Genomic DNA, 25,482 nt, shown 5'->3' on the forward strand with positions numbered 1-25,482 from the left:
CGTTGATAGTATCTTTGTCCTAGTTTTACTGATATTGCAATTCCAGCATAACTGCATCATTTTTTCACTTCCCCTACAGCCCCCAAAGCACTGCATGCTCTTCTGCAAGTTTAAAGTAGCATTTTGTTTGTCACTAAGATGCCCTTAACAAAAAGAATTGCAGCCCAATTCTGTGCAGGTTTACTCAGAAGTAAGTCCCTCTGAATTCAGGATTGCAGCTTTAAATAGAAGATTAATCCAGAGCATGCTATGGTTATTTGAATAAAATGCAAGATTTTAAAAATGGCATTTAAATTGAATTTAAGCCAAGGATTAATTGCCTGCAGGTGATATGGTGTTATTTAAAGCCGTAGGTTTAGTTTGGCTTTGCTCTGTCAGTCTCATAAAGGCCTGTATCCTTTCCCATCCACATCTTCCCATGTTTTAGCTGGTCCATTGCAGGGTCCCTGTCAGTAGAGTCCATGCTGTGCAGAGGGAGAGGCACAGTTCCTCCATCCCATCTGGCTTTCTGTCCTATCTCTTCATGTCTGGCTTGCCTCCAGGGAAACAAGGCAGACACAAATGGAAACAGAGGCCATCTTCCTGCAGCAGGAGGAGAATGCATCCTCCTTTGCCAGACACCGTTTCAAGGAGGCAAGGCAAGTGCAAAAGAAAATGGAGAGCAGGACATGGCTCAGTAGCATACCATGCATCTTTATGTAAACTCTGTGCTCAGCATATAGAGATGCATTGCCTACCTTGTCCCTTGGTCACATACAGCTACTGTGGCACACATGTACAAGACAGGAGAAAAAACTCCACTCAATGTGACCACTAGCTGGCTATCTTTGCGTTTATTTATTACATTTTTATCCCACCTTTTGTCATGGACCAGGACCCTGACCCCTCGTCCTCAGAGGGTAAAGTTCCTGAGTTAATAGATCAGGGAGAGGTCTCAGCTACTGTAAGCTGTCACGAGATTTACACCTCCCTAGCATCTAGTTCTCTAGGAGGGTCCCAAGAACCAATTCCCTTGTACCTATAGGAGGTCATGTTGCCATCTTTGGATTCTCAGGACTTTAGCCATGTAAATACCATCACACCACAGTCACTTTGTGTAGTCACAGCCTGAGGCTGCTTAAACAGATATGCCATTTAGAACAATTTCCTTGCCTGTTTTTCAGACCACATGTGGTTTTTCATCAGGAACACATACATCTCTGGCTAGCTCATTCGTTCTACACGCTTTTGTTACAAAGAATTAAATGGCTATATAAACTATAGTACTTATGTACTAGGTATGCATAGCAAAGGCACAAATTCCTGCCTTTTTCTTTATTTTAAAGGGGATGCTCCGTACTGTGTTGAAAATCCTGCCATAGTTATTATGAGACATTGAACAAGGGAATCAGCAGAACAAATTATATTAAAATACTTCTTCTTCCGTGTAGCTCTGAATGATACCCAATACCTTTTCCTACTACTAAAATATAGTATGATTGTCCAATGACAATGGAATGCGAAGTTATATTTTCATTCCCATTCCTGTCTACTGAATCTTTTTGAGGAAGTAACTTCTATGAATCAGTTTTCCACTTTGTAGACATGGCATTCAGTCATATTTTGGGGATTTTGGTTGCTTTATTTAGTTTTTAGTTGTTGCTTCATTTTATTGGTAATGTTTTATTGCACTCTGTGTTTTTGATATAATTTATTATTTGTATTTGCTGTTTACCGCCTTGGAATCTGTTGGATGAAGGTTGGTATACAAATGTTTAAAACAAATAAATCCTATGTGGTTATTGGTTTAACTCTTAACAGGTCTCTTTTCACATCTCTGTTCTACTGATAATGCCTTTGGAGCACACGCAACGGAACTCTTTGGGGGATTAAAGAAATTGCAGTGAGCGCACTACCACCTAATGTGTTTAAGATGGGATGTCATAGGAGTTTCTGACTTCCCCTCAATTGTTCAGACTCTAAAGGTGCAATCCTATGCATGTTTAGACAGAAAAAAGTCCTACGTCTCCCAGCATTCCCCAGCTAGCATGGAAGAGGTAGGACTTTTTTCTGTCTAAACACGCATAGGATTGCACCCTAGGTTAGTTTTCAGTAGTCCTTCAATTACTCAGTTTTATATGTAATGACTCCATCTAAGCCAAATACATTTTATTTGGCACACAGTGTTCTCCTTACAGAAAACTGCTTGGAATATGCCAGTTAAATAATATTGGTTATGCAGACTGCACCACCACAACAATCTAGAGATGTTAGTTTCCAGTCTGCGTGTTCTTCCCGAATCCTAAATTAGTGTATCACTAGCCAAGCCTGATGTATGTTCTAGGCATTTTCAAGTGAGAGGCTTAAATAATTTTTGAATGGTTATGTACTGCATGTTGAGAAGACCCCAGTTCAAATAAGGTGGATGTAGGCAAGCCACTGTCTCCAGCCTCAAACCTTGCCCTACCCCAGTAACTACAACATGGGGATAATAATACAGACCTCCCTTATAGGGCTGTAGTAAGGATGACTGAGATGGTGCATGAGAAGTGCTTTGAACGCTCAGAACGCAGTATATAAATTCTGTTTGTAATAATTGGCTTAAAGGTGGGCTTTTGTAGACCTATTTCTTGGGGTTACCTATAAAAGTATCTGGATTCTTAGGCTTATCAGAATGAGGTGCTGAAGAGACTGATGAAAACAATAGTGGTGATAATGATGGTGCTGATAAATAAAAATTAATGCATTAGATAGAACTAAACATTCAGTAATCTGTCAGGACCTTAAAACAATCCCTTAGCCCAGTATGGAGGAAAGTCATTGTATGGATCAAAAAGGCATATCTTCACATGCTTTACTTAGGAAAGGTGGGACATGAAACATATTTTTTTTTAAATGTTACACCTTTATTAATCTTTTGGTTTCCAAGCCAGCTATGGAGAAAGTTTCAAATTAACCCTGAGAATTAGAAGCAAATATATCATTTGAAACCTTTGGGGCTAAATTCAAGTACTGTAGCTTAAATGGTTGTGAACTGGACTTCCAGGCTTAAAACAGTGATGGCAGCCGGTCACTCAGCAGCTGGTATTTTCTTACCACATTAACTTGAATTCCAGACACAGCCTTCGAGCAGGTTTTCAAGTGGCTTTGCTTCCAGAAGCTTTTATCTCTTAAATAAATTCAGTTCACTCTGCACATTTTCCCATTTTGTTTTCAACTCACTTAAATGAAATGAAACACAGCAGACTACTAGACTATCCTTGTCAGACAGGAGAAGGGGGGAGGTAAATCACGGTTTGGGCGTGTATGCTCACATTCCCCCTTTGCTGACAGCCTCTGCATTTCTCCTCCTCAGATTCCTGACACTGGAAAAGATTTGGATATCAAAAGCCACCCTCAGAAGCCAATCAATATTCTGATCTGAGAACCTGTGCTCTCTTTCAAGCCCTTTCTCTTCTCTCTCTCTCTCTTTCTCCCTCACCCTCTCTTTCTCTCCTCCCTTCTTGGATAGGCACAGCCCCCTAGAGCTGAGTCAGACCTTCCTCTCTTCCACAGCATTGCAGCACTTCAGCAGAAAAGCCAGCCTTCTGCCTCTCTCTGCCTCCGCATCTTCCCTTGCAGCATCCTCTCTGCTACCCATCTCACCATCATGGCCAGCACTGTCTCAGGTAAAATGAGCAAGGCATTTTTCTTTATCTGCAGTGACATTATTGAGAATTAACTTATTTGCGATGATCAGTGTAATTCACCCTACTTCTTTTAAGGTGGGGCTTGTCTGCAAATCTATACCCAAGTAACTAGGCAGGCATCATTGTCTTCTCTTGTTTCCAGAATCTGGTGTTTACAAGCTTTTTGGACGTGTTGATGCCAAATATTTTTTTCTCTGTTGTCTATATGGCTAAAAAAAACTCATTTAGCTGAATGCTGGTGATCGGGAATCACTATTTTATTATTTTTTAAACAAGATTTCTGTAAAAGTGGATTGGCAATAGTAGAAAGGACAGGTAAAGAAAAGAACAAAGAGACAAGGATTTTTTTAAAAAAAAATCAAACATCTGGATTAGCAGAATCAGGGCAGGTTGGATAGCCAGAAGCTGCTTTAGAGGGAGTGGTCCGCCCATGGCGCTGAATGAAACTCAATGCTGTTAGACAATCCTTTCCTGCAGGGGCTGTGACACCACTGCATAGCTGCACCCTGTTGCCCTCCCAGGTATCAAGGCCTGACCGATAGGGTGGGTGTTGGGGGGCGGCTTTTCTCACAGTGTGACAAGCTGTAGAGACTTGTGTGTGCATGCACCTGCTTTTTAGTTCCTAAACATGTATCTTGCTGCATCTTTCTTTTTTTAAAGGATGGGGCCAAGTGGATGGAATTTGCAGGGAATAAGCATATGATTATTATTTTTTTTTTAACCTGGACAATAGATGGCTTGTGTAGATTTTCAAGATCCTGTCCCCTCACTACTCGCCTGGAAACCTTTCATAAACTGAAGCACAGGTCATTTTTCTTTACTGCATTTGAAATGAATTGGTTCGCCCTTTTTCTGAATGGGGAAAAAAGTGGGAAGAGAAGGGAAAGGTAGGTATACACACATAAATTAGCTGGAAAAAAGACAAGCCTTTCTTGCTTGTTTCACTGGGCTTGCCCATCCCTGTGATGCCTGCAGTTCCTTGTCTGTGCTCTCTCCTTTTAAAATACAAGGGGAGGTGTGTGTGTGTGTGTGTGTGTGTGTGACTGTCTGTATTTCTGTCTAAGGATGTTCAAAGCAAGCTCTGCATGAGATTAGAAATTTGTCAGAAACCTTTTTTTAAAAGATGCTTGACCTGTGCTAGAAAATCCACATAGATTGTCTTTGAAGGAGAGTCAGAAGTGGCAAAAGCAAAGGTAAGGCTGAGAAGATTTTTCTTGGGCATAATTGGTCCCACCATCCTCCTATTACTTTAATGCAGAATTGGTCTAAAATAAATAGCAACACAAGGGTTGGCTCAGGCTCCTGAACACTGAAGGCGAAAGCTGAAGGACCCTGCCGTGAAGGAGCTGGGGTGTGTGTGACACGTCTGGGTACCAGGTGCCTTCCCCATATGGTGCTCTGAAACAATATGGTACTTTCTCCCTCTCACTCCCCCCTCCCTCAAACAATAAATTTCAATTTACTGACAATGGGACAGGGCTTTTAAAGCTGAGCGGTTTGCCTTGGAGGGCTATTTCCAATCCTCTTTCCTTTCCAATTGGATTAGATTTGCCATAAGACCTGTTTCAAAGAACAGGGATTCCAGGGTGACAGGAGTGTAATAGAAATATGAAGAAAGAGCACAGAAAGGTTTTGCAGAAGACAAAGAGCAGGATAGAGCAGAGCCATCTCTGCCAGACTCTGCATGAGGCAGCTCACTATCCCTCATAGAACTGAGAAGAGAGGTTTTATCCCTGCATGAGTAAAAGCCTGTTTCTCCCCCCCACCCTTTTCACACACACACACACACACACACACACACACCTTGGTCCTTCACCCTCCCTCCTAAAAGCAGGACACATCTGAAGAAAGAAGAGGAGGGAGGGAGGGCAGCTATAAGGATGTTCATGTGTGTGTGTGTCAGAAGATTTCTGCAGGTCTAGTGAAATCAAAATCATGCCTGCCCGTGACAAAAAGGAGCAGGTTCTCTGTGTCCAGTTCCTCTTGCTTCCTTGGCATATTCCAGTCACCTGAATAGTATCATTTCCACTTAGCAAGCAGGGGAAGCAACAGCACATGCTCAGTGAAGGCTGAGCTGCAGTGGTGGCAGAGCTGTGCCAAAGGATTCTGCCCAGGCAAAGATGTTGCGTGTAGCCCCAGACAGTCCTTCTGCACAAGTAGGGCACACCTTTGTGAACATTCTCCCCAAACAGACTGCACAAAACTACAGAAAAATACACACACACACACCCCTCTAATAGATGTAGGCCCATCCAGTATTTGGATGGGCCATTAACAGCTATAACCTTTCCTGAGGATTATGAACTGGTGGTAAATGTTGAAAGCCTCCTGGGTTTTTTTCCTATGTGGTAGATGCATGCCTCTGTTCTTGGGCCCAGCCCACCCATGTGGCAAATTGTACATTTGACCCTTAAACAACCATTACAACAAAATGTTTATTGCTTGTAGCCATAGGCTATTGTAAGCTAAACAACCCCTAGGAACCCATGCTGTGGGTAGAACCAGCAACTAGTTGAGGAACTCAACATCTGCGCATGCCAGTCAGATGTTGAGTATTTAGGCAATGAGGATGAAAGGAGTTTGTGGCAGTGATATAGAGTGCCAGGAGGAGGGGGAAGAAGGTCCCTAAGTAAATACCCACAATTGTAGGAGGAGCCTTTCTTGGCCATGCCTCTTCTTAGGATCTATCTATCTATTTATTTATAATTGGCAAGAATACGCAAGCTGTGTCCCCTGAGATCTTCCTGTATCTGGTTGGGCAGGGTTGATGAGAAGCAAGAAAACAGAAGCAAATGCATGGAAGACACCTCTTGGATGGAGGGTCAAGACTAGGTTGCAGGTGTTACCCACCTATTCACTCTCCCCAACCCCCTGTTTTCACCAACCTCTTTTCTCTAGACATCTACTTGTTAAATTATTGCTCTGCAAGGCGATGTAAGAAGAGTTGCTTGCTCTAGTCATCCAGTGTCTTTTCCACTACAGTCACCCAGTTCTGTTTTACCAGATCAGATCATGCCTACTCTGTTGGCCTCAAAAAAAGGGTCCTCTGAATCTGCATGTTCACACACAGAGATGCTAAAAAATGGCTATATTTGCATTTACACAAATTGTGCAGATCCATAGATAAAGGAATATAAATGTTATTAATAATAATAATAATAATAGATAAGCCATAAGCTGTATCCTTTTGAGAAAAGTAAATAATAAAAAACTAAACAATGGCACTTCCCCTGGAGGCCTGAAGAATTGCTTTCCAAGCTGGGGGCGGTGCAGATGGGCACTTTTACAGTCCCCTTAGTCAAACCTGCAGTCTGCTGTAGCTGGAGACTACCTGTCCGTACTGCATAGATTTGTTCTCCAGCACCTAAGTTACCAGTAGTTTACACATGCTCCTGCACTGATGGGCTGGCTGTGCTCTTCTCTCAGTTCCTATAAATACTTGTAGAAATGGCAGTGATTGCTCAGTGGTTACACTCATTTCTGCATCCTTGCTTCAGCTCACTTTGTCTCTAAATCCTGCTCCTTGATGGATTCCAGTTCTGTTTTTATTTATCTCCCTGCTAATCCTTGATATACTAGGCCTTCTAACCAGGCCCTGACTGGTAGCCTCTGATATAAACCCTACACTTTCCAGGAACTGATCTGGTTAAGAGACAACTCCTATCAATTTTTCTTTAATCTGAGTGTGCACAAGCCTACAGAACTGTACATGGTGCCCCTCCCCCTGCAAACACACACACATACTTGTGTAGGGTGATGAATTTCAAAGGAGGATAGGGTTCCTGTGCTTCTGAGAGCATGTAAAAGAAAGTGTTTTGGCAAACACAGCTTGTCATATGGAGTGAGAAAATTCTCAACCAATATGACCTTCCAAGGCCTTTCTTAACTCTGCTACTTGAGATCCTGTTACCTGGATAGGCCAGGGAGTAAAGCTCTGATCTTCTGCATACGTGCACACACACTCACAGGTAGCTTCCAGACAAACAAGCACTACCAATCAAAAGACATTGTGCAGCTATTCTGTCTTTTCCCCTGTTAGTGGATTTTTTTCTGGTAAGAAAAATGATGGAAGAGATGGTAGGAAAATGAGGGAGGGCTACAAGTGAGGGGTAGTGTCTTGGGACCTCTCCCTGCCCCCCAATTCTATGAATGAGGCCAGGCAGTTGCAGACTAAAAGCCTTTTCTGGAAGGATCCAGAGTTTACAGGCCACCCTATAACTGAAATGCCACTATAAAATCCACAAATTAATTTTAAACACAGAACAGAGGAAAAGGAACTTTGCAGCAAAAAGTCAATTTAAAACCGAGGGCAGAGGAATAAAAATCCCCAGAGCTAACAGTATAAAACCATAACATTTAAAAGGCCTGGAAAAATAAAAAGGTCTTTGTCTAGCACTGGAAGTTTAATAACATAGATGGCAGACAAGCCTCTCTGGGAAGGGCATTCCACAATCAAGGGGCCGCTACTGAAAATGCCCTTTCTCTCATAGTCACCTGCTGTTCCTCACTTGACAGGGGCGCATGGAGAATGGTCTGAGATGGCAGTCTCTGGGTTTGAGTAGGAATATGTGGGAAGAGGTGGTCCTTCAGATATCAAGGTCCCAAACTGTGAAGGGCTTTAAAGGTTAAAACTAGCACTTTGATTTGGGCCTGGGAAAGGACTGGAAGCCATTGAAGATGGTAAAGTGTTGTGTTTTTTTAAATTGATCTGTAAGCAACTCTGGGAACCTTTTTGGCTGAAGAGTAGGGTAAAAATGTGTTTAGCTTTATCTTCCTAATGGGGGATGGGCAATAGCACTCCAGGCCCTCCTGGTTAGTATGGATGAGACCGTAGCACATGCAGCCTTTCCATGTCACTCCTCAGACAGTCCCCAGGGATTTTTTGAAAGCTCCTTGAGAATCAAAGGCATTCTCAGAATTGTGCTGTAATTACTGTAGGAAACCCATACATACATTATGCTTCTGCTGTGAGGCTTGGCCCTGCCCTTGAGAGGGCCAACTTGTGGTGCAGTAGGGAGCTTCCCCCTCCTACTCGCATGCATCATTGTCCATGGGTACCATTTCTTCAGTAATGGGTAGAGAATGGTGTTAGGAGTGGGTTGAAGCTGTGCTTGTCAAGCCTGTATTGAGGATGAGAGTGCAAGACGTGAGAGTTTGTTTACATTCCAAATATACCTTATTCATCTTTGTACAATAAATATTTGTACCTTATTCATCAAAATGAGGGTCATGCATTTTGCTTCACATCAGCTGAGTTTCCTTTGTGAAAAACCTCTTGGGCAAATCTTTCAAATTTCAATTTCCCATAATAGAATCTGGGTCAGTCACGTTCCCAGTCATCTGATCTAGATGGAGACTGTTAAAGATGTCATGTGACCATGATTAATATGGTTTGATTCCAGGGCTACAGTAATATTCTACAGGTAAAACATTAGCTAATTCCATACCTATAATTTATGTGACTGGGAATGTGAATGATCACATAATTGCCAGAGCCACGCGCAGCTTGTTATGAGAAATTCGCAGAAGGAAGCTGTGGCAGAAATATGAACATGCCTGTGCTGTGTACTAAACAGTACACTACAATTTTGTTGGTCTGGAGCATCTCTGAGCATATGCTCTAGTTTTTCTGCATGCTTTTACAAATACAGATGCATTTATCTTTGCCCTGAATAAATTAAATCTATCATTTGGCTCTAATTTGAAATGTAAGCCATTCTTCTATTATTGATTATTGACATTCTCTCCCTGGGGAAGCACAGTCTTCAAAGTTGGTTTAACTTCCTTGCAATCCCCTTGATCTGTCACAGCCCAGCTTTGCTCCTTGGCCTGTAATATTTGTTCTTAATGCTTTTTACAGTAGTAATCTGTAGCTATCTGAGGGACTACCTGTCTTGGTGTGAGCCTGCTTGGTTATTGAGATAAGCAGGAGAAGCCCTTTTGAAGATACCTCTCATTGCAGAGGCCCGCTTGGGCTTCTCTTGCTTATCTTAATAAATAAAGGGCTTTCTCCTGTATTGCTCCCAAACTCTGGAATGTGCTGGTCCACACACTCTTTGCTATCCGGAAGGGGGTCAAGATGCATCTTTTTTTCCTTGGCTTATAAAATTGCTATGATGGTTTTTCAGATTGTATTTTAATATTTTACAATATTTTTATTTGATTTTGTAAACTGCCTTGGTTGGCTTCAGAAAGGCAGTAGAGAAATAGCATAAATAAATAATAGTAGCATTTGTATATTGGAACGGTGACTCTTGCGCTAAAAGTAGAAAATAAGTAGAAAAATGGAGTGACAGGACACAGAAGCACAAAGATGGAGAAGGTGCACAGCCAAGGTCTTGTAGAGGTTGATAGTGGAGTTCTGAACCAAATCCATCATTATCACCTTGGCCCGTCAGTATTTCTTCTTGATATACCAGAGAAGCATTGAAATAGTCACAAATGGATGTTCTCTGTCCCCCCGCAAATTTCTACAATAGAAAGCAATTATGCCAATAGGTATGTGTAGTCTTATTTTGCATAATTTGTTCTGCTTACACTATCCAAGTTTCCAGAGGATTTGGAATGGCTTGGAAAGGGCTGAATCAGTGTAAGGAGGAGGGGGCAAGGTGGGCTGCAGGAGGCTGGGAATAGAAATCATGTGGGAAAAGCAAGGACACTTGCAGGTCACAGATACTACACCCCTGAGCACTGGAAGGCCTACCCAGCCCCCTTTGGGCTTTTGAAATTTTACCAGACGTGGTTCACTCTGCAGTTTACACAGCAGCTCAAAATTCACATGGCTTTTTGCGTAGGTGACCTGGGTAGCTGTCTAGGCAGGGGCGCCCAACCTTTTTGGACCCATGGGTGCATTTGGGAATTTGAGATACTGCTGTTGGCACCATCAGTGGGTCACTGCTTTGGCATCTACCTTTTGCATCTATGGATCTTAGGCTGCATCTTATTCAGCAAAAACTTTTGCTTCATGTCTGTTGGACAACACAAAGTCTCCTTAATAAGGGATTGTCTAATTCAGCTAATTGCTGGCAGTGCAGTACAACTAATGCTTATTTTAAATGTATATTTTGGCAATGTCCAGTAGTTGCTTCTTTTTGTGGGGAGGTTATTACACAGGAAAAATTTGTACTGGTACGGTCTTTAATATTTGCTGATGTACACGCTCTTTTAAACAATTTACCTCCTTCATGGAAATTAATAAATGGTCAGTGTAAATGGATTCATTGCACCCTTTTGACAGCTAAAACACCTATATGACAACATTGGAAAGATAAACACTCACCTCCTATAATGCAATGGATTGAGGACTGTACAACACTTTCACTATTTGAAAGGGTAGCATATAGACGTCACCTTCAAATGGATACTTAGTTGGATATTTGGTCCACTTTTCTTGCAACCTATGCATAATTACTAGAACACTGTAGCATTTCATACAAATCCATGTATGTATGTTTAAAAAATGGAATAAAATAAAATAAGAAAAATTAAGATGCCTGCGGGCGCTGCATTGGGGACACCAGTCTAGGGCTCTAGACAGTCTAGGAGTTTGGCGACTGATCTTAGCTAAGATATTACAAAATAATTATGTGGGCCTTTATGACATAGGTCTTCTTTCTGTCTTCTAGCAATTCCCCAGGAATAGACTCTTCACTTCTACAGTAGCAATAGCTTCATGAATGGCCGCAAGGTGTATCCTCAGGAGTCTGTTCATCCAGCACCATCTCTGGATTACTGTTTATTCTACAGCCGGTTGCATGACCCTAGGCTGGGATTTCTATCCATCTTCTATCCTCTCATTATGCCTGAGCTGCTTCAACAGCAGCAGGGGTGGTATCTAGGACCCTGAAGGGATATGAGAGGCCTATGTGGGTTCAAGCAGTTAAATACTGAGAGGAACCACAGACCTGCACCCTGCAGGACTAAGCAATGCATCGTCTGCATCTATATATATTGGCTACATTGGTCGTTTGCATCAGTCAGCCGTTTGTAGTTTACTCACCCCACTGGCTTCTTAGTGAGGCAGCGGAGTTCTGTGGTTTACGGAGGAAATCAATAGCAAGGTCAGAGAAGCTTCCTGGGTGGTCTTTACTGTGTACATCAGTCTAAAGGAAAAGTGAACCATTGGACTAGTTCCTCCTTGAAATGACTTTGATCAATCTCTTTTCAAGTGTCAATTAAGGCACCTCCCATTATAGGGCCAGCATAGCTCTTACACTTTTTCACCTCCTCGATTCTCTAATCATACAAGGACTCCAAAGCAATATGTTTTCCCCTTTAGGGTGTCACTATTCATATGTCCACGTTCCTGCTCTGCTCCTTTCCTCCCACCATCCAATGTGCATTATTGGCTTTCTGATCCATCAATCTATAAGTGCTTCTGAAGTGGAGCATTTTTGCCTTCATGTATACCCCCGAAGGAATATCGGATCTTAGACTGCTGACCTTGAAGTATCCACAAATCCCAAAGAAGCCAGGGCTATAGCATCATATAGTGCAAAGAGCCAGTTCACCAAGTTCTCCATCTGGCACCTATGTAAGCCATGCATGTATTGACCTACCATTCTTCCCTGGGTCAAGCGCAGCATTCACAGCATTCTAATTATTGCATTTCCAAATAGGAGACCAAGAGCAAAGATGGCTTGTTGGACAGGATGTTATTTGATGCTTGGAGAACTGGACTCATGTCAGCTCAGAGATAGGTTCTTTGGGTAGCCTTTGAGAAAGTTGCTGTTAGCCTCGGTCTGTCCCTCTACAAAGTGGTAGTAGAATGGATGTACATTATAAGATGATTGTGAAGTTCAATCTAATTTAGGAAAAGGTGACTATTTGGGAGTATGAGGGAGGAAGGCTCCTAACTGATTCCTCGAAGGACCGAGGTCCTGACAGCCTCAGAGGCAATTGTCCTTCACTGGCCACAAAATGTGGGCTCTGGGTGAGATAAAGTCTTCAACAAATGGACCATGCTATTTGTATGAAATCCAGATAGCTGTTGGTTAGATGTATAGCCTCAATCAGACATGTATTTATATAGTTATATATTACATTTCTGTACCACCCAATATCCAAAGCTCTCTGGGCAGTTCACAACAATTGCTACAGGACCTTGGACAGCTCCGAGACTGACAACTTACTCCAACAGTGGTTGAGCTCTTATGTCAAGGGCTTCTTTGACTGGCCTGTGGTCCCCCTCCCACAATAGTAAGGCCTCGAAAAGGGCTTTTTCCAGGCCTAATTGCTGCACAAGGGAGGGCATCTTCACATGCGTGTGTGCGTATGTGTGTATGAATGGGGTGTGTATGTGGCTTTGGTCCTGCCCACGTTTAGCTCTGGCCCTGCCTGTTGCCTGCATGCGGCCCTGGAAAGTTACCCAGAAGGGAATGCATCCCTCAGGATGAAAAAGTTTCCCCACTCATGTCTTATGTACTGGTGGAGTCACTGCTTTCCCTGTGCAAGAAGTGCCTCCTTAAAGGAACTTTTCTTGTACTTGGAGTCTTGCGCTTCTCCATCACTCTGGATCCTCTGGCATCTTTGGTGTAGAGCTGGGTGACCTCAGCCTTTAGGGAAGTTGGCCAGGTGATTGTTTGAGTGGGGGGCGGGTGTTGCCTTCTCAGATGAGCCAAGCTGCGTGCTCTGCAGGCTGTATTGGATGGTACCATTTCCTCTCTAGACTGCTTCTCATTTGGCTGGGCAACATGGTTGCCTCATCTCATCCTGGCCAGTACTGGTTTTGTGGAAGTGCCACTCCACCAATGGAGAAGGCCTCTGCTGGCACTTACACCTTGGAGGAGCCCCTGCTACAAAGGTGGAAAGCTGCTTCAGTGTAGATATACCACTGGTGATGATTCCACAATGGTGTGGGGGTAAAAAATGGGTTTGTCAGGGGCAGATTTGGAAAGGCTTTGAATCCACCATATCAAAAATTCTGACCCTTCCCTACCACCCCCCGCCCCCCATGACAAAGAAGGCTACCAGCTCTAGAGCCAATACATTTATTTCCCTTCCCATTACTGTCAATGGAGAAAATGCAAAACAGAAAATCCAGGGGCAGCCATCTTCTACTCTGGCTGGCATGAGTTGGCAGGGCTTAGGAAGTGGCAGTTCTTCTGTGGCAGTGTCTTCCCCACTGCCACCTTAGGATTACTCTGCCAGTCCTTTATTCTCTGTGTATGAATGGGTGTGTGTGTGGAATCAGTTCAGCTATATGAAGAATTGAGAAGTCCACCACTAAATCAGGTCTAAGGGGAGAGGGGCTCAGATCTTAAGGGTGTTTTCAGACATGAAGCTTTAATGAGGCCCTCTGCTGCTATTTGTGCCATGCAGTTGGATGTTGTTAATGTGGCATACGAGGTGTACTTGATTTAAGCCTAAGTCCACATAGCCCTCGTGTGAAAAAGTCCTGAGTGAATTCAGACAGTGCATGCAGCAAAATAAACACACATGACAATCTATGTGCAAGGGCAGTGAGGTTTGCTACACAGACAAGATACCCATTGAAAGAATTCATTCAGTGTGAAGTATCCCTTTGTCTGGCTTGTACAGCAGCTGACAGCCTGAAGTGGTGCTGAAAGGACAGTTCCTTCATCTATAACCTTGAGCTCTTCTGAAAGATTCTGTAGGGAAGTGGATGGCAAACCAAAGAGGTTTTGAGCAGGAAATGGTGTGTCGGTAGAGAGGCTTGTCTTTTGGAAAGGGGGGGGGAAAGAGCTGAATAGTGGGAGTGGGTGAAGACCAGGTGGTTCTCAGAAAACAGCCCTAAGCAAGTACAGTCTCTCCCCTTTGCTTACCAGTTTCACAAAGCTGCTTTGTACCAAAACATGGCTCCAGCTGGAAGGTGCAGCTAGATCTTCATTTAATTGCAAGGAGCTGAGTTCAGGGCAAAAGCTTCTCCACTTTTCTTCCCCTGTGGCTTCTTCCTGACTCTCCAATACAACCAAAGCCAAGAGAACTGCTCCTCCCATCCCTCTGATGTATGTTGTCTGGAAGCAGCTAATTGCTTCTGATCTCTGGCGCCAAGATGGAGCGACAGAGTCTCAAGTGCCAGGAGATGTACACATCCCACTTTCCTCATCTCATTAGCTTGCTGACAGCAGCTGGGCTGCACTTGTCTTCTGCTTACTTCTCTTTTAATTGATGAATTGGGAATGGAAATGGGGCTTCACAGTATTGGAGGGAGAGCCCAAAGCACAACACTGGGGACAGACTGGGGTGAGAGGGAAAGATGTCCCAGCATTGGGTTCACTTGCAAGCAAACATAGCTGGGACATAAATTGCTGGGAGCTAATTGGCAGAGCCTTTTCAAAACAAAATCTGCAAATGCAGATTTCAAATGTTTGATGGATTCCTGTATTTTTTTTTAATTACATTTTTCTGTACTGCCCTGAAATCTGTAGGTGAAGGACAGTATAGAAATTTGTTGTTCAGTCGTTAAGTCATGTCCGACTCTTTGTGACCCCATGGACCATAGCACGCCAGGCCTTCTTGTCCTCCGCTCTCTCCTGGAGTGTGCTCAAGTTCATATTCATTGCATCGGTGATGCTATCTAGCCATCTCATCCACTGCCATCCCCTTCTCCTTTAGCCTTCAATCTTTCCCAGCATTAGGGTCTTTTCCAGTGAGCTTTCTCTTCGCATTAAGTGGCCAAAATGTTTGAGCTTCAGTATCTGTCCTTCCAATGAGCAGTCAGGGTTGATTGCCTTTAGGATGGACTGATTTGACCTCCTTGCAGTCCAGGGGACTCGTAAGAGTCTTCTCCAGCACGACAATTCGAAAGCATCAATTCTTCGGCGCTCAGCCTTCTTTATAGTCCAGCTCTCACAGCCATACGTTACTACTGGGAATTATTATTTATTATTATATTTATTATAATATATGGGAAAACCATAGCTTTGATTATCCGAACCTTTGTCAGCAAGGTGATGTCTCTGCTTCTTACTATGCTGTCTAGGTTTGCCATAGCTTTCCTCCCACGGAGCAAGCATCTTTTAATTTCATGGCTACAGTCACCGTCTGCGGTGATCTTGGAGCCCAAGAAAATAAAATCTGTCACTGCTTCCATTTCTTCCCCTTCTATATGCCAGGAAGTGATGGGGCCACATGCCATGATCTTAGTTTTTTTAATGTTGCATTTCAAACCAGCTTTTGCACTCTCCACTTTCACCCTCAACAAAAGGCTTTTGAGATCCTCTTTGCTTTCTGCCATTAGGGTGGTATCGTCTGCGTATCTGAGGTTGTTGATAATTCTCCCGGCAATCTTAATTCCAACCTCTGATTCATCCAACCCGGCGTTTCTCATGATGTACTCTGCATATAAGTTAAATAAGTAGGGCAACAATATGCAGCCTTGTTGTACTCCTTTCCCAATGTTGAACCAATTGGTTGTTCTATGTCCGGTTCTTACTGTTGCTTCTTGACCCTCGTACAGGTTTCTCAAGAGACAGGTAAGGTGGTCTGGTACTCCCATCTCTTTAAGGATTTGCCAGTTTGTTGTGAACCACACAGTCAAAGGCTTTAGCGTAGTCAATGAAGCAGAAATAGACGTTTTTCTGGAATTCTCTTGCTTTCTCCATGATCCAGCGAATGTTGGTGATTTGATCTCTAGTTCCTCTGCCTCTTCGAAACCCAGCTTATACTTCCGGTAGTTCTCGGTTCACATACTGCTGAAGCCTAGCTTGTAGGATTTTGAGTATAACCTTGCTGGCATGTGAAATGAGCACAACTGTACGGTAGTTCGAACTCTCTTTGGCATTGCCCTTCTTTAGAATTGGAATGTAAACTGACCTTTCTAGTCTTGTGGCCACTGTTGAGTGTTCCAAATGTGTTGGCATATTGAGTGCAGCACTTTAACAGCATCATCTTTTAGGATTTTAAATAGTTCAGCTGGAAGACTGTCATCTCCGCTAGCTTTGTTGTTAGTAATGCTTCCTAAGGCCCACTTGACTTCACTCTCGAGGATGTCCAGCTCAAGTTCAGTGACCGCACTATCATGGCTATCAAGGACATTAAGAACTTTCCTGTATAGTTCTTCTGTGTATTCTTTCCACATCTTCTTAATCTCATCTGCTTCTGTTAGGTCCCTGCCTTCTTTGTCCTTTATCATGCCTGTCTTTGCACAAAACATTCCTTTGAGATCTCCAATTTTCTTGAAAAGATCTCTAGTCTTTCCCATTCTATTGTTTTCCTCAATTTCTTTGCACTGTTCATTTAAGAAGGCCTTCTTGTCTCTCCTTGCTATTCTCTGGAACTCTGCATTCAGTTGGATATCTCTTCCCCTTTCTCCCTTGCTTTTCGCTTCCCTTCTTTCCTCAGCTACTTGTAAAGCCTCATCAGACAGCCACTTTGCTTTCTTGCATTTCTTTTTCTTTGGGATGGATTGAGTTGCTGCCTCCTGAACAATGTTACGGACCTCCGTCCATAGTTCCTGAGGCACTCTGTCTATCAGGTCTAATCCCTTAAATCTATTCCTCACCTCCACTGTATATTCATAAGGGATATGATTTAGGTCATACCTGAATGGTTTAGTGGTTTTCCCTACGTTCTTCAGTTTATGCTGAAACTTTGCAACAAGAAGCTCATGATCTGAGCCACAGTCAGCTCCAGGTCTTGTTTTTACTGACTGTATAGAGCTTCTCCATCATCTTTGGCTGCAAAGTACATAATCAATCTGATTTCGATATTGACCTAATAATTAAAATATTAATATGGTGCTTGAGACTGATATGGAGGAAAACTCTCTGATGAGAGTTGGCAGACTTTCTCTTGTGTTTCACATGTGAGGCTTAAATCAGCTTTGTTAATTTGGCTCCTAATGCAGATACAAACCCTACTTTGGCTGGAAGGTACATTTGATAGTTCTTTTGCATTATTCCCTGTTCATATGTGATACAAAATGCATGAGAAAGGCTCATCTATGACAGGGCCAAGCAAACGGTAGATTGAGATCTACTGCTAGATCTTTGGAAGATTTGCAGCAGATTGATAAGGCTGTCTGACTCCCAGCCAACTAATGATAGCAACAACTAAAAGGCCCTGCACATGTACGCACCTAAATTAGGCTGCTGAAACAAATAATATTTGGGCAGAAACCAGGAATAGATTTTTGTCCTGGAATGGGCATTTCTTTAATTCTTAGTCCATGTTCCTGAGCCACTGTTTTTCACCCGGTCTGGTTGGTAGACCTCAAGGTTCTGGTAAAAAGTTATAGTCGATCTCATATGCCTGAAGTTTGCCCAGCCCTGATACATGAAAATAAAAAGGGGAAGGAGGAAAATTGGTGGAACTGGTTTGCTGTCCACATATAGAACTGGTGCCCATGTCCAGCCAGGAATGCATTTTCAAACATATTAGCCAAAGATTCCAAGCAAACTTTGGAGTTCATATCTTTCCCAAATTTGACATATATTGAACATCTTGTTATATTTGCAGCTTTCTGAATCCTCAAAAGGGGTTCCCTATTTACTTTTTAGGCATTTCAGTACAAGATTTCAGAGTATATGTAATATGTTTTGTTGGTTAGTTGACTTATCTAACTGAAGATCTTGTCTGTGAGAGGGGCTTAGCAATGAATATTTCAGAAACAACATTAGAAAACCAAGACAATTACACTGAGTTGCAGCCAGCTACTGCTTTGGTTCACTGCCAGTTTAGAGGCTTAGAGACATGAGATGACATCCCCGGATTATCTTGGTTACTTGATCACTGAAGACACTGTCCACCACTAATTATGGTTATGCATAATCCCTGCTTAACAGTTCCATTCATAAGATTGCCATTCAGACTTTATGACAATGAATTCTTGGAGTTATATGTATACTGGCTGAAAAAAATCATTGTTAATTATTTTTGTTAATGGTTTTTATTGCTTTTTTAATTTGCAAAGTGCTTTACACAGCCTGAACCTTGCCAATCCCCTCTCCCCACATGTAAGGTAAGATTACTATTCCCACTTTACAGAATGGAAAGTAACTTGCCAAGAGCCATGCAAGGACTTGGGATAGGCTTGAATTTATTTCTCTGGACCACAGGCCACTTCTTACGTTAGCTTAGGGATGTGGGAGCCACTTCCACATGACTGAATCCCACATTGCTCTACTAATGCCTATATGAAGAGGTTGGGCAACTGATACGAGTTTCTTTCCATGGCAACATTGCCTTTACCTTGGGATCTGGTGACAAAGTGGAAAATTGCCCAATTATGACTCCTCCTTGCAGGTATTACAGATGTTACTAGAGAGGCATGGGACCCAGCCATGCAGAAGTGGCTTCCACGCAGCTCAGGTAACTTAGACCTACTTCATAAGTCAACTGTCTGTCACTGACCCACTCTTTTGTTTCTGATGCCTCATCCTTTTTATGAATTGGATCCAACAGACACGCATGCAGATGTCCGCTCACACAGTGCATCTTTTCTGATACAAAGGGACTTTCCTGTCCTTTCCTCCCCCTTGCACATACGCTAAATCTGCTTCAAAAATTGGGGGCCCTCTGGAGCAGATTTGGGGTTGCACAGGGGGCTGCTGCTGGTAGTGGTGGTATCCATTCCGCTTGCAGCTTCTGTTCTGTTAGTGGATCCTACCCATTTTTCCTTGTTTTGTGTTACGAGGAAGGGTAAACAAAAGGCCTCTAGCCTGATATTGGAGAGAAATATGAAAGAAGACCCAGCTCATGTGTCACATGGCAATTTGTGTGGTGGCTCTTGTAAGCTACTCACCTAGAAAGGAACGTTATTCAACCTTGGCAAGTGGCTAACTGTGAGGCTGCCCTAATCACTGTGGCTGGATTGATGAAAGGCAAAACTCATCCTGTTATATCAGCCAAGCTTTTCCTCTATAATCTGCATGGCTGCTTCATGTTTGTGCTCTTTAGTCCATGTTTAACAGACATCAGATTTGTGTGAATTAGAAAATGGGAGGCAAGAGCAAATTGCCAGCCAAATTGTGCCTGGAAAAAAGGACAAAAAGAAAGGACAGAAACTTCTACTAAGGAAAAAGATAGCTTGCCTGAACATAGAAACAAATATCAAGGGGCACAATCCCCCAGGAGTGTCCCATGCACATAGCAATAGGCACATAGGAATTTGGAAACTCTGTCCGTAAGTGCAACAGCAAGGCATTCAAGGGACCACTTTTATCTTAACATGTTAAAGTGATCTGTATAACTTCGCTTTATGATGAAAATGTAAAGAAACGGTAGCCTGTTCTAATTTTGCTCAGTACTTGTTTCAGTGTAATATTAGATTTATTTTATATTCATTTAATTGTTTTAATATTTGACTTTTTTAATTGATGTTTTGTAAGAAATTGTTTTCTTTAAATGTTGTCTTATGATAAGTTTATGTTTGTTGTGAGCTTTGAGTAGTTGACTGTAGAAAAGTGGCATATAAATATGCTAAATAAAATACAAAAGCTGTTTTTTCCCTCTTGAGATTATGGAAAAAGCTCTAGACAAGGGGTGGGCAACTTGTGGCATTCCAGATGTTTCGGCCTACAACTTTCATCAACGCTAGCCTGCATAGTCAATGGTGACGGATGATGGGAGTTGTAGGCCTAAACGTCTAGAGCAGAGCTTTCCAAACTTTTCATGTTGGTGTCACACTTTTTAGACATGCATCATTTCGTGACATGGTAATTCAGTTTTACTAGCAAACCGGAGGTTAAACTAACCCGTTATAAGAGATACGGACACATACATAAATTGTAATAATGAAATGTATGGGGATAGAACATATCTCATGAAAACTTTTCATTTATATTTTTTAAAATATATGATTTGTAAGATAATAACATACATTGTTGTCATTTGTGAGTAACAGTATGTAAATAAGTGCAAGAAAATGTGAAAAATAAAATTAACTAAAGTATTTACAATACGTATTAGGACACATAGGCCCAGGTAGGAGCTCAGCTGCAAAAACACATGAAGTAGAGAAGCAAAAGTCCAACAAAAATGGTGTAAATATATATGTCTCACTACAAGGCTATATTGCTGTAAATATTTGCAATGCCTATGTCCAGTTCCAGCACTCTGTGGTGGTATACTGCCAGTGGGTGGTTAATCCACAATTACAGCAGAGTAAAAATAAAAATAAATGGCAGAAATCAAATTATAAGTGCCACGTGGTGGGTGGCTTGCTGTTTGCCACATTGGGTTTGGGAGGGTGGCCTCCCTTCAGCCAGCAGCAGGTGCGTTGACTGGGTGACAGCCTGCAGCTGCGATCGCCCGGGTGATTGGGGGCACGCTGATTCTGAGGCTTCTGGCCTCCAGTGAGCTCCGTTCCGATTAGCCAAGACGGCGGACGGCCCGCTTGGTGCAGTCCCAGTCCCAGGCGGCGTTTCCACCCGCGCAGTACTCTGGCCTGGTCGCGCAGGAGTGCAGTGCAGAAGTCCGCGAAGAGCGCGCTCGAAATCTCGCAGGGCTGGGGGCTGCTGCCACTTCACGCCGGCGTCGGCCAAGCTGTGCTCCCAGGGCGGTGCCTCCCCTCCCCTCTCTTCGCCCCGTGTCTCTACCTTGCCGTACTGCTCCAACACCGCCGATCATGTGTGTCCTACGTTAAGACTCCACATGATCCTAAAGCAGCTAATGTTAAAGCAGCTAAGCCTTAGCTGCTTTAACATTAGCTGCTTTAGGAAGTTCCGGGGGAGGGGCCAAGGGAAGCAAATGCGAGTAAGGGAGTGCCGCGGTGCCCTTCCGCACAATTTCCTGCATTTCGCGCGACACCTACACACTGCCACCGACACACTAATGTGTTGCGGCACACAGTTTGGAAAGCTCTGGTCTAGAGGGCTACAAGTAGCACACCCTTGGTGTAGAGGAAAAACCCAGGCATGAGAAGGGCATCATTTCACCCTTCTTGCTCTGAAAATCACATGTGGCTTCCATTAGACCTTTCTGCTCACAGTTGGTTTTCGTTTTGTCTTTCCAGCTTACAAAGAGAAAATGAAGGAGCTGTCTCTGCTTTCATTGATCTGTTCCTGTTTCCACACCCAGCCACATCCAAACACTATCTACCAGTATGGAGGTAAGTGGCACACATACTCATTTCATATATTATATTATATTATATTATATTATATTATATTATATTATATTTCTGTACTGCCCCATAGCTGAAGCTCTCTGGGCAGTTCATAAAAATTAAAACTATTAAAATACATTATATAAAATTTAAAAAACATTTGCATTATGACATAAAACAACACAGACAACAACAGCATATACCTACAACAATTTAAAACAATCAGCCAGAGACAATCAGAGACTCATTATATGCTGCCAGATGCCTGAGAGAAGAGGGCAATTTTAACCTGGCACTGAAAAGATGACAAATGTTGGTGCCAGGTGGGCCTTGTCAGGGAGATTATTCCAGAAATGGGGAGCCACCACTGAAAAGGCCCTCTCCCTTGTTGCTGCCCTCCAAGCCTTTCTTGGAGGAGGCTCCCAGAGGAGGGCCTTCGATGCAGACCGTAGTGTATGGGTTGGTTCATGCCAGGAGAGGCGTTCTGTCAGGTACTGTGGTCCCGAGCCATGTAGGGCTTTATAGGTCAAAACCAACACTTTGAATTGGGCTCGGAAGCATATAGGCAGCCAGTGCAAGCAGGCCAGAATCGGTCTTATATTGGTCTTCAGACCTTCTGGTCCCTGTTATCAGTCTGGTTGCTGCATTTTGCACAAGCTGCAGCTTCTGAACCATCTTCAAAGGCAGCCCCACGAAGAGTGCATTGCAGTAATCTAACTTGGAGGTTACCAGAGCATAGACAACTGAAGCCAGGCTATCCCTGTCCAGATAGGGGCGTAGCTGGGCCACCAACCAAAGTTGGTAGAAGGTACTCGGTGCCACTGAGGCTGCTTGAACCTCAAGTAACAAAGATGGCTCCAGGAGGGCCCCCAACCTGCTCCTTCAGGGGGAGTACGACCCCATCCAGAACAAGCTGAGCACCCTCCATCTGGTCAGCAGAACCACCCACTAACAGCATCTCAGTCTTGTCCACATTAAGTTTCAGTTTATTAGCCTCATCTAGTCCTTTGTCGCAGCCAGGCACCAATTTAGCACATCGACAGCCTCACCTGAAGATGATGAAAAGGAGGAATAGAGTTGTGTCTCATCAGCATAATGATGACAGCACACTCCAAAACTCCAGAGGACCTCACTCAGCGGTTTCATGTAGATGTTAAATAACATGGGGGTCAAAACTGACCCCTGTAGAACCCCATACTGGAGAGTCCACAGGGCTGAGCAATATCCCCCAAGAACCACCTTGTGGAGCTGACCATCCAAGTAGGAGCGAAACCACTGCAGTGAAGTGCCTCCCACTCCCAACTGAGACAATTGCCCCAGAAGGATATCATGGTAGATGGTATCAAAATCCACTGAGACATCAAGGAGAATCAACAAGGTCACATTCCCCTGGTCTCTCTCCCGACATAGGTCGATGTCAGGGTGGAAACTGAGCCGATAGAACCCCAGAGCAGTTCTGATTCTGAGGAGGATCAGCAATTCGTGGGAGAGGAGCCAGCTCATCCCTCACAGGCACAGCAGCTGGCAGAGATTCATCCTGCTGGCATTCCTGAGATAGATAGTGACCCTGGCAGTGAGAGAGTGCAGGAGGGGGGTTTGCTAGACGCAGGGAGCGATGAGCAATGGAGGGCGCGGAAAGGAGGTGTAGCACCTGTTTGGCGCGCAAGCAATGGCTGCGTCCCGTGGACCCAAGGGAAAGAGGGAGGATCTCTCCCTAGCCCATAAGTTCAGGGTCTTCAAGTGATTCTCCTTCAAATGGGGACCAACTGCCTACCTGGAGCATAGGCTACTCCACTGTTCATTGCTTAGTCGCTGGTAATTAGCATCTGAAAAAGTCATTAAGTTGTAAAAGGATTAAAGCCTTAAAAAAAATCCTTTCGTCTGTGTCTTGAGTTGGCTATTGGAGTGTACTGAAAGAGGCCGCTAGGGCGCTCCTGATAGTCATCATACAGGGCGACCAAGGCTTCCAGCTTTTTGAAGCCCATGATTTGTTCCTGGAAATGGATAGTTACATTTCAGTGTTCTCATACCCTTTGCAATGTTCTTGGCTGCAATCTTGTGTGCAGTGAGGACTGGATCATAAATCCATGCCCATCATTTGATGACTGAAGTATGAAATTGTGACTTGCATGAATGATTGCTTCATCACAGATCCATCCACTGCAGGAAATGAATGGACAGCAAGACCTGATCCAACTGCTGCTCATTCCCTCCCCACGCAGATCCCATCATTGGCCAGCCACTCTGCAGCTTAGTGAACAGAGAGGGAAGACAAGGGCCCTTCCATTGGCCTGCTGCGACCCATCTGTACTTTGTATATTACTTGAATTTTCTGTTGAAAATGGAAGATGAGTTATAAATAGAATATTAAAAAAGTAAGTCAGCTCACGCATTCAATTGCAAGCCAACAGGCACTGAGTAATCAAGTGATGTACAAACACATGTGATTCAGCCCTTATCCCGCTTAAGTCTGTGGGATTTTAGTAGCCTCTACTCAAGATTGCATCCTTTGTGTATTGCAGATGTGTGCCATTTCACTAGTCTCACATTTGCAGGAGTGTGTGTTTGTTAAAGTGTGAGACACGCTGATTCATGATAGGAGCAATGGAGAGAGACCTCAAGGAGCTCTGAGCACAATTCCCCCCCCCCCAGCATTTCTATCAGTAACTATCAGAGAGCATACAAGACTCTTTTAGCTATGTCTTGAAAAGATTAAGTCAGTTGTCTACAAAGAAGAGTCTTACAACTTGAAATGAGCTGGGCAATATGTTGTTCTTAGTGCACCTCTTCGGTCTCCCCTCACTTGCCTTCCTGGACTGGTACCTTCCCTTCTTTCCTTCTTCAGCACTGATTCAGCATGCCTAACACTTGCAAGCTATTTAGAGTCTGTGCCACTCCTTAATATACTGTTAGCCCAAACTGCAGATTGGGATCTATCATGGTCAACATAGGTGGCATAGCTCAAACTACTGCACGAAGCACACATGCATTAGTCGATACCTTTTACAGGCAACCTATGTTCCATTACTTCTAGTTTAGCATTCAGAACTAAATCAGCTATGCAGGAAGCCAGTAATTAGAATTAGGCTTAATACTTAAGGAGAGAGCTCCATTCACATGCATAAATCCTAAGTATTCATACAGTGGATTCTTGTTCATGTGGAAGACGGCCAAAGTGGAAAATGAATTTGAGAGACCATTAGAACTTCTTCAGAAACCAATAAAGAAAAAGTTATCACACAGCACCTGGCATGATACAACAATACATCTCATTAAATCTGACACTATGGTTCATTTCCCATAATCCTTTTTTGCCTGTGTTCCTCTTGCGCAGATATGGAGGTCAAGCAGCTGGACAAGAGGGCTTCTGGCCAGAGCTTTGAAGTGATTCTGAAATCGCCTTCTGACTTGTCTCCTGAGAGCCCAGTCCTCTCCTCTCCCCCCAAGAAGAGGGATCTGTCCCTGGAAGAGCTGCAGAAGAGGCTGGAGGCTGCAGAGGAAAGGAGGAAGGTAATGAGAATGTCAAAGAATTGCTCACTAGCCAGTCTGGACCCCTCCTTGAATTGAGCCTAAGAGGAATTCTTATAAGAATGTCTTAGTTAGAAATAAAATCATATGCTAGTGAGGTTTTGTGAAAATCCTTGCAACCTTATGGTTCAAAGTTTTCCAAAACGTTGTATATGAGCAGAAGGGAAACTGCTCATATACAACTTCAGCTGGTCCAAAATAGGGCAGCAGGATTGTTAACAGGGACTGGCCTGCGAGCTCATATTACACCAGTACTTTTCCAGCTGCACTGGCTGC

At 43.4% G+C, this 25,482-nt stretch overlaps 1 protein-coding gene across 11 annotated transcripts in view; it reads left to right on the forward strand.

The window, feature by feature from the left end:
* STMN3 (stathmin 3) overlaps positions 1 to 25,482 on the forward strand; it is a 37,726-nt gene that overhangs the window by 8,588 nt on the left and 3,656 nt on the right. For 3 of the 11 annotated variants that reach the window (XM_084854461.1, XM_084854463.1, XM_084854462.1), the window contains exons 2-5: positions 3,335 to 3,647; positions 18,876 to 18,941; positions 21,586 to 21,681; positions 25,013 to 25,188. In XM_084854461.1, the coding sequence (XP_084710587.1) occupies positions 3,629 to 3,647; positions 18,876 to 18,941; positions 21,586 to 21,681; positions 25,013 to 25,188 (357 nt within the window). In that variant the 5' untranslated portion in view covers positions 3,335 to 3,628. Of the gene's footprint in view, positions 1 to 629; positions 900 to 3,334; positions 3,648 to 18,875; positions 18,942 to 21,585; positions 21,682 to 25,012; positions 25,189 to 25,482 lie in introns of those variants that run through there. The other 8 variants (XM_084854455.1, XM_084854458.1, XM_084854460.1 and 5 more) reach the window with 4 other exon arrangements.

Source organism: Heloderma suspectum, chromosome 4, assembly GCF_057233095.1.
Source record: "Heloderma suspectum isolate Gila_16-S chromosome 4, 16-S_ref, whole genome shotgun sequence".
Taxonomy (NCBI): Eukaryota; Metazoa; Chordata; class Lepidosauria; order Squamata; family Helodermatidae; genus Heloderma; species Heloderma suspectum.